General features: G+C 40.9%; 1 protein-coding gene across 9 annotated transcripts in view; it reads left to right on the top strand.

The window, feature by feature from the left end:
- CNKSR2 (connector enhancer of kinase suppressor of Ras 2) overlaps positions 1 to 13,472 on the top strand; it is a 284,331-nt gene that overhangs the window by 51,724 nt on the left and 219,135 nt on the right. For all 9 annotated transcript variants that reach the window (XM_018562440.1, XM_018562438.1, XM_018562437.1 and 6 more), the window contains exons 2-3: positions 4,921 to 5,084; positions 6,604 to 6,806. In XM_018562440.1, coding sequence (XP_018417942.1) covers positions 4,921 to 5,084; positions 6,604 to 6,806 — 367 coding nt within the window. The remainder of the gene's footprint in view (positions 1 to 4,920; positions 5,085 to 6,603; positions 6,807 to 13,472) is intronic.

Here is a 13,472-nt window from a genome sequence, read left to right as displayed (position 1 = left end):
CAAAAAAACAAACCGCAGCTACAATGGAAATATACAAACTCAGCTGCATGGAAATAAAAATGGGTGCTGTGACTATACAATGGGCACTAATAACAATACTGCAGTTGTTGGATCCCGAACAGTATTAGCTCAGCACCACTTTCAACCTTTACAGTGGAAAGCTGCTGGGCTGATGTAATATCTGCCCTCCCATGTTTTTACCCTAGGAAATATATACATTCAGCTTTGCTGCAATAACCGTACGTTCTCTGCAATCTCTAAAGTCATAAACTAAAGGCAGTGCTCCTGAGAGCCAGTAACCATGTGATCTAGGATGCTAAGGCAGCAGTTTTTATTCATGGGAAGCAGGAGGTGCTTTTTCACTTTAAATAATAATGTGATTTGTCAACCTTGAATGTTCCCTATTGATTCATGGTAGGTGTGAATTATAACAATAGATCCGACAATATATATCAATTATTTTCTTAGCATTTGAATAATGTATAATTTTTGGACTATGCATTTATTCATAACTCGAAGCTTTGCCTGATTTATCTACAGGAATAGGAAAACTCAAATTAAATATATTTATGCTCGTTCAAGATTTACTGATCTAGTTATCACAACTACTTTTCTTGTTTGCTATTTTCTTGCTGTAGGTAAAGAACGCAGCTAACAGAGTTTGACTGGTGATTGACTTGTAGTAGGCTCTCAATCCCAACTTCTGGCAAAACTTTTTTTTTGTTTACTTGAGGAATCTTTCGAATTGCTCCTGGCTTTATGTTGCTCTGTGTTGATAGATTTCTCACCATTTTCTGTCCCTGTAACCTCACGACAAAAAATTAGAGCAATGGATGCCACAGGCATAGGAAGACGCAGGAAGCAAAACCCTGATCAGGGTTCTAACCCTTCCCCATTCTACTAAAAGTAAAAATGCTTTGTTGCCTTCTCTACCTATTATGGAGATTTCTTGCTCCTGAACCCCCCACCTGCACAGTCATTGGGACAGGAGGTAATTGAAAGTCCATGTAACAACTACACAGCACAATAAAAACCTGGCAAAGGTCTTGCCCTCTTTATCCAAAACACAAAGATTTAGCTGGAGCTGGGATGTAATGCACAAGACATTGGACCGCACAACCCACCAGTTTTTCACACCAAAACAGAAGTAGAGCGGTTATTTTAAGTAAACGATACAGACTTCATAATGCCATTTAATGGCCACAACCCAATTGGTATTAAATAAATATTTGTTAAATAATAATTTTTACGTTTCGGAAACCATTAAGGTGCCCATACACTTTACAACCCTCGCAAGACTTTTGTCTTGCAAGGGTTGTAAAGTACTTAAAAAAACGTACGATCTGCCCATCTTGGACAGGCAGATCGTACTTGCGATCATTGCAAGCCCGCCCCCCTGAGGTACTGCAATGAGGGGCGGGCTTGCGAAGACTGCAAACGGGCAGTGTGCGCATGCGCACATCGGCCCGTTCGGCAGTTGTCGAACCAGCAGGCCACTAACTCGCCGAGAATCGTACGATTCCCGGCGGGTTTTCTAGCCTGCTGGTTCGACGGAAGACGTGCCACCGTACAGTAGAAACGGTCGCACGCCTTCCATACACTGCACGATTCTCGTATGATCGCGGGATTTCCCGCGATTCTCGTACGAGAATCGTGCAGTGTATGGGCACCTTTTAAAAAGCACAAACCCAAAGGCTTAGCCATGGAGCTCAAACTTCAAACCATTTAAACTGGTATCAAAATCCATCAACTATACTCGCTGATCCTGAAGATGACAGAGTGAATGAAGTGATGGGTAAATGTAAACCCCTTGAAGTTCATTCATTGGAGTGGTTTTCCCACCACAATTCTGAAGCCAATGACGGGTCAATAGTCTGGAGGCCTTTTCCTAAGCAACAGCTTGGCCGTTTGCAGATTCTTTCCAGCAACATACACTGCCCCTGCAAATAGAAAAGCAGGGAAATTAGAACCCATACACATCCAAGTACCTTAGAAATTCTAAAGGGGAACAAACTTAAGAAGTGATATAGCAAAAAAAAAATAGTACCACAGCTATTAAAACTGTGGTACTCTTATTCTGTCAAGTGAGGATTATGTCAAAGTGCACCCTTTATGGCTCTGCACATTTATATGACTGAGGCGTTAAATTGTATTTCCACTTTTGCAGTCAGATTTGAGAAAACCCATCTATGTTTACACGTTCCCATTCACACACCATACCTACATTTTATTTTTTTTAAATGTCTTGCCTTTTTAGATGTTTCTTTGGTGAAGCTTCTAGTTGCAAATTTCAAGCAGTTTGAAAGTAAAAGCAGAGGAACAAACTGACGGGCAGACTGAGCTTCATCTAATTAACATACAATGCCTCCAAGTCTTTAAACCTTTTTTAGGGCAGACAAGTCTAGTTTACAACTGATAATGACATCTGCCAGCACAGTTAGAGTAAACACAACTTCCCACAGCCCCCTTCTTAATATTACATGAAGGGAAGATGGGTAGAATTTTAAGCAAGTAAAAAAACACTTAAAAGCTTATAGGCAGCAATTTTTTGATTTAATATTTTTTTTTTAATGCTATGTGAATGGGAACATATAACAAATAAAAAGTAGGCGTTATCCTGATTTTGCTGCAAACGTGGAAATACGCTTTAAACGTCTCCAGCGTTCCAGTGCTTGCATTATACTTGATGTAAGGCTTGGATGCAGCTACTTGGCCATGGAAGCCCATTCCATGAAGCTCTCTACACACTGTTGTTGTGCCAATCTGAAGGCCACACGAAGTTTGGAGGTCTGTAGCTATTGACTCTGCAGACAGTTGGCGACTTCTGTGCTCTTCACCATGTGCTGACCCCACTCTGTCATTTTACATGGCCTACCACTTCATAGCTGAGTTGCTGTTCTTCCCAGTTGCTTCCACTTTGTTATAATACCACTAACAGATGACCGTGGAATTTTTTGTAGCAAGGAAATTTCACAGAACACCTTTTAAACCAATGATTTGGAGGGGTTCCCCAATACTTTTGGCAATATAGTGTATTTAAACTGTGAAGCCACCATGCTGCATTGAGCCACCTGCAAACTGAGGAACTTTAACTCTGAACTATCTAAACCTTTAACCATGGCGGTCCATATGCCTTTGAGACAGACTCTACATCTAAAAAGGTACAACAACACGCCAGAAGCCCAACATGGCTCAAGGCAACTGAAGACCCTCCGCATGTGCCTGCACCAAATATGACAAAGCACACCGAACAGCTCCTCAAAAGAAATGGGAAATAAAATGTAGCCTTCATCCATCAGGCACATAGTTTATACATGCAGGACTGCATTAGTGTTTCTATGTTACGTACCACTAGGTGTATCAAAATAATGCTAGGCTAGCATTTAAAGATATGAAAGCATTTCTTGTATTTTATAACATTATGTTCATGAACACTCACCCCCTAAGGAGCCGCTGGAATAAGCGGGTCATCACTAGTCTGTCTAGTGGATTTGATCTTCAGCTTCCCCCTTAGCATTCAACCGCCCTCTTCTAGTGCCCACAAAGCTGATGTCCACTCCAGTATATGCATTGCTAAATAACTTTTTTAACTTCTTTGTACTGGGGAGAGAGGGTATAGGGATCCTAGACATCCAGGGTGTAACAGACCTAGAGTCCAGACTCACCAGACTTGCATCTCAGTGTAGATCCATTTGTAGTACAGCAAATAGCAATTGGAGTAACAGATGAGCAGGAGATGAGTACAGATCCTCAGTAGGAGAGACACCAGCCAAGCTCCAGAGGTCCTCTATGTTCCAGGCACTTCCAGCAGACATCAGATTCTCTGGTTCTCCTTCTGTGGCAAACACAGGCCTCCTCTATGCTTGAGGCCCAGGGAAACTCTTCCCACACTCCAGCTTCTGCCCACCCACAGGCCTCAGGCCTAGCCTAGGGGGGTGGCTGGACAGCAGCAAGCCCTAACCCATGGCTGGTCCTGACTAGCCTCGAACTGAGCACATGGCAATTCCCTTTAGTATATGTACCCTATCCCAGAATGCACCACTGGTTGAGAGAAACCCAGTTATTGGCTACTGTCCTGTACATACACTAACAGTGCCTCTTCTTATTGGCTGTCCCACAATACAGCAGAGTCACACTCCACCCCAGGGGGTTACAGTCAATGCCAGACACCTGAATTTAACCAGGTAAATTCCACTATAATCCAACCAGGCTGACTGCAGCCCTGACAATCACTAAATGTCTAGTAGCCACCTCACAAAAGGTGATGGGGGTGGGAGGGTGGGCTACATGTATATAAGAACAACAATTATTAGAATGGAGTTAATGGGATATTACCTGAGAGGAAAGGGAGGAAATTGCTGGTCTCAGGAAAGTGTTCCTTGTACCAAATCTGATGGGCTCCCAGAACATAAGTCAGCCATGCAGTAACAATATTTTGGTAGATAGGACCAAAGTTTAACTTTTTGGTAAATATACACATTCTATGTTTGGAGAAAAAGCATGTTGGTATGCTTTTACTGCACCTTGGCTTGATCAGTATGCAATCCTTGAGAGACAAATGGTTCTAAGTTGATTGATGAAAGTCTGCAGGAGAATGGCGGTGTGCTGGTCTGCAATCTAAAACAAAAATATTCGGTTATGTGAACATAATTTAAAACCAGAAGAAAATTGACAACAGAATGGCTGTAACGGGAGAAATTTCAAATTTAAAAGTAACTCATCGGGTTTACCTCTAACATCCTGCTTCAGCTCATGCCACACAATTTCAGTATGGCAAAGTAGATTTTCACAAACTAGGCTTTAACAGTTTCCTATAGTTTGTATACTTTTTTCGGCTATGTGCATTAGAGTATCTAAAATGAGCATTGTATTAAACTAGAAAGAGTGTATGGACTTAAAATGATTTTTTTTCTCCATCAGGTCTGGATGATTGCCTGCAGCAGTATATAAAAAATTTTGAGAGGGAAAAGATTGCAGGGGATCAATTGCTACGCATTACTCATCAGGAACTGGAGGAGCTGGGAGTCACGCGCATTGGACATCAGGAGCTCATTCTTGAAGCTGTAGACTTACTATGTGCACTGGTAAGCATTTCGTTTTTATGGAAGAAAACCTAGTCAACTTTGTATCGTGGAAGTATCATTTGGGAAACCTTCCCATTCTTGATGACTTCTAGTAGAATTTTCACTTTTGCTGCATACTTTGAGGTGGTGTTAGTAAATCATGTTTTAGTGTTAAGGCAGAACTCCTGCCACACTTTTTCTGTCCAGTCTGCCTCTAGTGCTTGGTGGGAAAACTGGTGCTCTTTCATTTTCTTTCCTACCCTTCTCCACTGTGTGCCTCTAATTGTTTTTGACTTAATGTGTTCCTTATATCAATAATGTATGCTGTTGAACTCGTGTTACTACTACTACTACTACTACATTCTACTTGAACATGAGTATTGAAGAGTAGCTCAGATTAATGTCTTATGCAGTACCGGGTGATCTACACTGCAAACATCTTTAAAACACAGTGCTACTGGCTTATACTGTTTATTTTGGTAAAGCTGTGTGTATTCCCTTAGATAGGCATGTGGTCTACAAAATGTCAAGAGCTGTTGAAGTGGCCATTACTATAGTGATGTGCTAACTCCACCTGACTCCCACTACTAGATGCACGGCAGGATGAGAAAGACCAAGGAACGGCATAGGAGCCTCCTTTTTGTTTTTCTCCACTTTTATGGTAGAAAGACTCAGCTAAATGGAAAAGTAAAGTAGACACCCCTCCAAGCTTGTTCTCATGATATGCTATCATTTAAACATGAATTGGTAAACTAAACATGAGATTGTAGTCCATCACAGGAGTGAGCTTGGGGTGGTGGCTGCTTTACAACACACACCGGGACCATGGGGAACAAAAGTAGCCACCCTCCAGAAGGAAGTGTCAGCATGAATTCAGAAAAGATTTGAGGATTTACAGCCGAGTGACATACAAATAAGTTAAGTTTTTGCTAATAGTTAAGATACTGGCATTCATTTTTAAGATTTAACTCTTGAGTTTAGTGTCACTTTAACATTTAGCTGTGTTTTTCTACCATAAAAGTGGAGAGAAACAAAATGAGGCTCTTATACCCTCCCTTGGTCTTTCTCATCCTGAGGTGCTCTATCATGTTTAAGATTTATCTCCTAAATTTTATTGTGACACTTTAAAAAGGGCAGAAAGATGCATAGTGGGCAGAAAGAAAATGTAAAGAATGCTGCATAGTGAAGTTCTACAAAATGTTTGTAAACTAGTTGTCACAAAGGTTATCTGAAGAGTGCCAGTCCCAATCTTATTTAATTTTCCACTGCTCCGTATTCTAAAACAAAAGTAAACATGGGGGATGCGGCTACATTTATTTTACAGCAGTATTTTTTTTATTTTTTTTTTAGTATATAGGTGAATACTTTTCTGTTGGAAAACTATTTCAGGTCATTTTAAATATTCAATTATGAAATTTAAAAATGTTCTACTAACCAGGACAGGCACAGTAACTGCCCTTTAGTGCAATTTACAGTGATTTGTTCATTTTAACTTTATGTGGGGTTTTTTTTTAAACTGTTCTTTTTGCCTCCCCTACAGAATTATGGTTTGGAAACAGAAAATCTAAAAACTCTCTCCCACAAATTAAATGCCTCTGCCAAAAATCTGCAAAATTTTATTGCTGGGAGGAGGAGAAGCGGGCATTATGATGGCAAGAGTAGCAGAAAATTGCCAAATGACTTCCTAACATCGGTGGTAGATCTGATTGGATCGGCAAAAAGTCTTCTTGCCTGGTTGGATAGGTAAGATGTATTTCAGTTCGTTTTTATAGCCACACTTTGTTCGTGAAAATACTTTTTCACAAATTTTTAGTTAAAATAGCAAGTGCCCCTTTTTGAAATTTTTTTATTATATTGCTCCATATATCTGGTTAAATCCGTGTCAGTTTCACAAACCATTGTTTCTATACAGCATATGTCCTTAATAGAGTGTCTCATGTAGTATGTACAAGAGGATGAAGAGAATTAGGGAAGAAGAGAACAGAAAAGTTTTCTTGATACCTTGATATAAAAGGCAAGTTATGCTAGGTGTGCTGGGTAAATTTAGACATTTATCTAAAAGGTTGCCTTTGAAATTACTTCCACAGGGGGCCTTGTAAAAGTGTATACAGTATGACTTGTGCAGGCAGCCCTACGAGTGATATACTTAAACAGGAAATTGAAGGAATATTGTGCTGGCTGTGCCCTTAATGATACTGGTACAGCTCTTACAGGACATCAAGAGAATGGGGAAAAAAAATAAAGCTTTTTCAAATGTATCTTCAAAGGTACCGGATTTGGCATTAGCCGACATGTGTCTCTGCTTTGCTGTGACTCTCAGACACCCGATATTAAGGTATCGGGTGTCTGAAAAAGGTTAACCCTTTCAGTAATGGATCTCTAGATAGTTAGACATCTATTACTGAAAGGTAACCGCTGATTCTCAGCGGTTAGCAGCCTTCTAGTGCAGCAAATAACTCGTCACGTACAGTGTACGTGACGAGTCATTTGGTCCCTTTGTGGCTGGACGTACAGTGTACGTCTCCCGTCACGAAGGGGTTAAAGGAGCTAATTGTATTTAACCACTTGCTGCACACATATATGTGGCAGTTTATAGAACAGGCTCTCGATCATGTGATCAGTAGAGAGTCCAAGAAAGACCTCCGGCATTAAGATACTCTTGAAGGGCCAGCAGGAAGTGCATTTATTTTTTAATCAAAACATTGTCTTTGCTGATGCATTATAAACAAATTTGGGCTTATTTAATAGGGCAGTGCAAAGAGCTATGATACTCTGTTAATTTTAAGTTACTTGATTGTTGTACTTTGCCTTCCTAAATAAGCCTAATTTTTGTTTAAGTTTTGCCTTAAGTTTGCATTCAGGAGTGATCACTGATTAAGAACACAGGTAGACTAACACTAGATAAACTGACATGAGACCAAACAGATAAAGCCTAATTACTAATAAACTCATCTTTATGTTAACTAAATAGTGCAGTTATACTGGAGATTTTCTTTTATGTAACCTCAAATTAATAAACCATTCTCTCCAAATCGGAGTAAATTATTCTTATCAATTCTAGTTCTGGCTAAAGTTATCTGTATGTATGTTTTTGCATTAATCCTGGGCCATCATACAAAAAAACATAAGGCACAATTTCTGCAAAGCATTTTTATGTACACTGCAAGCATGCCATCTTGGGATATAACCCAATTCTATTAGACTCTAGTCAGTGGTTAGTTGTACCCAAAGCATGTCATCAGAGAACACCAATAATAACCATTCATCTTTGATGATATAAAGCCTTGTTACTGTAGCATAGAAAGACGCAATTTAAGTACAAGAAGACTTTCCCTGTTAGTAAAGCTATGACAAAGAAAATATATGCCAATTAATTAAACTGTTCAGTATCTCAAAATAACATATTAAATAGTAAATCCAAATAATTTTAGAGGATAACCATACTTTTAACTATAAAATATTTAATCTGAACTAATGTGCACTAAACATCAATGTTGCAGATGCTTGTGCATCGTTTGCAGTACTTCACCTTGTTTAGAAACCCTCCTCTGCACCAACCATAGCTGTGCACCGAGCCCTCAAGGAGTAGTGTGGCGCTGTCCCAGGTGCTGGAGATGCCTCCCGAGGTCTCATACAAGTCTATTTGGGCTCAGCTTGTAGATGTGGTCCACACAGAAGAGGTTTGTCTGCTAAAGAAAAAAAAAGCGATTGTGGAAGTTGTTGGTGCAAGTTAGTTAAGAATAGTGATGAGCCGAAGAGGCCTAAGTTCGGTTTGAATTCAAACTTTAGAACATCCAAAAAGTTTGAATTCTAACTCAATGCAAGTCAATGGGGGTAGAATTTTCAAAAACAATTGTTTCCTTTCCTGTGGTCAGATGCAAGGCTTTAGCCAATCAGGGCTCACAAGGCACAGTGGCTTGTGCGGGGTGCGCAGCTGGCGAACAGCCAGCCCGAACACCCTGACAGTTTGTGTGTTCGTCGAACAGCCAATTTTCAATTCAAGCTCACGTTCGGCTCGAACATCGAGCCCAACCCTAGTTAAGAGGGGCAGGACATGGATGGGCTGGAGGAGTTTATGGTATAAGTATTGAATTGGACTTGCCTGAGACTACTGAAGCAAGCAAAACCCAAAACATAATTACAAAATGCTGCAATACCAATGCATTATAAATCAGTCTTTGGTTTTTAAAGGATTAAGGCCTGGGCTTGACTTTCCTCAAACAGGGATGCAGTGTGAGACAAAATATTTCAGACTTCAAGCTGCATGATTGTTCTAGAAGTTGATTCAACGGGTTCAAGATGACAACCCTAGATTCTGCACTTTTATGTTTATACTCACAGATTTGAGAAACACAGGGAGCATATCACACGACATAGGCAGTAAAATTAAATTGGAAGGGGGGATGTCCCAGGGTTGCCTTGGTTATAAGGGATGCCACATTTGATTATTTTTCAGGCCGTTTAAAAAAAAATGACGTAGCAAGAGGCTGAAATGCAAAGACTTGTGCATGTGACATATATTCTATACCTTTTTAATCAAAGTGCTTCATTGCCTTTATAAAGAGAATGTGCCTTAAATTAAATTAGGGGAATTTGTTTTAAAATTAAAAATACAAAACTGCTTAATATATAAAGTACCGAAACCTAGACGTAAAAGCTAACAATAACCTGTTACTGCTGAGCCATTGTGACAGAGAGAAGCTCGCTCGTCCCTTCCTGTACATTCCTATTGGCTTATGAGGTGGTCCAGCAGGATTATGCAAGAGCAGTAGGTAGGGGGTGAAAGCTCCAACACTAACTGGTAGTGTTTAGCCATGAAAGCAAGGTATTTAGAGTGTGCTGCAGCCATTTGGAAATCTGCTAATCTCCTAAATAGTTGTCCAAAAAATTGGAGAGACAGAATGTGTCATTGTGAGTCCCCCACTATTGATTTTTTGACATTGAGTGGCCACACGCCATATGGAGCTGCTTCTATTTTTATTATGTGACCTAGAGACCTCCTAATTGGTCAGTCAGGCTTGGTAAAGGCCTTTTCATAGCCACACAGATTTGCCCCAATAATGAATGGAGACATTTTCCCATCATTTAACGTCTGACAGCAGCATGTTCACTCTGTGAAAGCTGTCTTTCACTATTGGGAATAATTGTTACCAAGCTTCTACATTGTTCATCTGTAGAACACAATGCTGAAACTATGGCATCGCCTGATTTTATGTGGCCATGTATAATCAATGCAAGATATGCCATGCGTGCAAATATTGGGATGGCTGGCCTAAACTCAGGTTCTTCTTTCGTCTTCCTTTTTTCTTGTTCATCCCCATTCTGACAACAGTGAATTGATGAAAGCCAAACTCTGGCTGATGTAAGCTTATCTTGCATCACTGCTTTTTTTATATCTTATTAAATAAGACCGGTATGTTTAGTTTGATTAGTAAAGCATATTAGAGAAGCTGAATGTATGATTTGCTGCTAAGCCTACAGGAAGTTCATTAGTGTTCATTAATTTACATATTTTGAAATTGTATTTAATTTAATTAGATAATGAGATTTATTTATGTAACAACAATTAAATTACATTTCATGTTTTTCTGCTTACATCAATGAACAGGATATTGCACTGTCATTTCATTTGCAATCTTGTGGAGCATGCAGGGGGGAAAAAAAAAATCCTAAAAAACATATTTTGTGCTTATTTATAAATGGTTGGAAAACGTTTTATTGTTGCAGTGTTAAAGTAACATAACATTCCTAATTTATAAGCAAAGTGATCTAATTTCTCTCCTTCACATTGGTGTGGTACTCCTTGCATCAAAAATTTATAAAAAATCTGCAGCTCCCTCAAATTTAGGAAAGTGTCCCTCTCACTAAAGCACACTCAATATTTGGCTACTATAAAGTGGGCTTATCATGATTTTAGAAATGTTTCACTTTCTGGTTGTAAGGCTAGGTAGGAATTGCCAAAATTGGGAAATTTCACTTTGCTAATTTTGGAAAAATTCACGGCATTTGATAAACAGTCACGTCAGTGATATACTGCAGCATTGTTTATCAGCAAAGCCATGTTGCACAGTGAAGGGGCCTCACTGCTAGGAATGCAAAAATAATGCCTGTTTTCAATGCATAATGAAATGCCTCTTGCTTCGGGTCAGTAAATCAAAAGAAAGGTAGCAAGTATGCAGTTAAGAACTTCAAACTTTGCTTCACGTTTCTTATATGCATACTTGTTCTGGGCCAGTAACCAAAAATATTTTAAGCCAGTGGGTCAACTGGCATTTTAAGAAAGAGGTCCGCAATCCATGCAGCATCCATGGTTTTTTTTCTCAAGACAGGTTTGCTTTAATGCTTAACCATCCCCAGTCCTAACATGTATTCTTACCCCTAAAGTGAGCCATTAAAGTATACCTTTAGCCAACACTCTTTTTCAGGTTTGGGCAAAAAGGAAAAGGCTGTGAGACGGGCAGCTTTTTATTGTTGCCTGCCTCACATATGGGGCAATTTTGTTGTCTCTATTTCTCTGGTAACCATTGTGACTGCAAATTATATGGGACACCCACAAATGTACATGTGTCACTAGAACAGAAGGTCAGGAAAACTCTTCCAATGGGATGCTTATTCTGAATTTTAAGTTTTAAGTCGCTTTTAAGAATCTTCCTCTTAGTTGCATTCTAGACAGTAAGTGAGGGTAAGTCTTCCCAATGGGACAAAGAGTGCTACTCTATTTAAAATAAAAATAACTAGTAATGGCTAGAAATAGACATAACCTTCCCTAAAGTGTGCCTGTTATTTAAACCCTAACCTTGAAAGTAGTAATTTAAACCATTGATAAAGTTTTATTTCTGTTGGATCAGTGTGATACCTGTTGATCCTGCAAGCTGAAAACCTCCTTTGCTTTCTGTCCTTGCTTGCTTTATGGTTTCTCCTAGAAAAAAAAAATGAGACAAAAACACAAGAGGGTAGACAAGTCCTTTTATGGTGTTGTTATTTTAAAGACTTGGTAAACTTTGAAAAATAAAAATACAAATATCATGATTTGGTATTATTTCCATCTTTGACGCTGCTAGAACTCTTTAGGTATCTCCAAATTGAGAGCTTATGAGGAGTAGGTCTGTCTCCTCATAGAACTTTGGTCACACTCCATGCCCAGAGGGATCCAGGAACTTGATGTTCTTAAAGTGGGTCTCTGAATAAAAGCCGGGGTGTACAAAAGGTTATAAGTGGTCTAAAGATAATGAGCTATCAAGTCATCCATAAAAATTATTTCTTTACAATACTGGTAATTTGTTTCATGACAAACATTTGAAAACCTTTTTGTATAGAGCAACACAACTGAGTAGACTTAAATGTAATATATGCAAGGATAGTTCTTTTGAGAGTTATTAATGACATCTCATTATCCGCTTTCTCTCGACTCGGCGCTTTCTCTCGACTCGGCGCTTTCTCTCGACTCGGCGCTTTCTCTCGACTCGGCGCTTTCTCTCGACTCGGCGCTTTCTCTCGACTCGGCGCTTTCTCTCGACTCGGCGCTTTCTCTCGACTCGGCGCTTTCTCTCGACTCGGCGCTTTCTCTCGACTCGGCGCTTTCTCTCGACTCGGCGCTTTCTCTCGACTCGGCGCTTTCTCTCGACTCGGCGCTTTCTCTCGACTCGGCGCTTTCTCTCGACTCGGCGCTTTCTCTCGACTCGGCGCTTTCTCTCGACTCGGCGCTTTCTCTCGACTCGGCGCTTTCTCTCGACTCGGCGCTTTCTCTCGACTCGGCGCTTTCTCTCGACTCGGCGCTTTCTCTCGACTCGGCGCTTTCTCTCGACTCGGCGCTTTCTCTCGACTCGGCGCTTTCTCTCGACTCGGCGCTTTCTCTCGACTCGGCGCTTTCTCTCGACTCGGCGCTTTCTCTCGACTCGGCGCTTTCTCTCGACTCGGCGCTTTCTCTCGACTCGGCGCTTTCTCTCGACTTCTCTCTCGCTCTCTGAGCTCTCTCGCTCTCTGAGCTCTCTCGCTCTCTGAGCTCTCTCGCTCTCTGAGCTCTCTCGCTCTCTGAGCTCTCTCGCTCTCTGAGCTCTCTCGCTCTCTGAGCTCTCTCGCTCTCTCTCGCTCTGAGCTCTCTCGCTCTCTCTCGCTCTGAGCTCTCTCTCTCTCTGAGCTCTCTCCCTCGCTCTCTGAGCTCTCTCCCTCGCTCTCTGAGCTCTCTCCCTCGCTCTCTGAGCTCTCTCCCTCGCTCTCTGAGCTCTCTCCCTCGCTCTCTGAGCTCTCTCCCTCGCTCTCTGAGCTCTCTCCCTCGCTCTCTGAGCTCTCTCCCTCGCTCTCTGAGCTCTCTCCCTCGCTCTCTGAGCTCTCTCCCTCGCTCTCTGAGCTCTCTCCCTCGCTCTCTGAGCTCTCTCCCTCGCTCTCTGAGCTCTCTCCCTCGCTCTCTGA

The sequence above is a fragment of the Nanorana parkeri genome, unplaced genomic scaffold (genome assembly GCF_000935625.1).
Source record: "Nanorana parkeri isolate BGI_ZX_2015 unplaced genomic scaffold, ASM93562v1 scaffold577, whole genome shotgun sequence".
NCBI lineage: Eukaryota > Metazoa > Chordata > Amphibia > Anura > Dicroglossidae > Nanorana > Nanorana parkeri.
The sequence above is the reverse complement of the archived record's forward strand: the minus strand, read 5'-3'. Positions and strand labels throughout refer to the sequence as shown.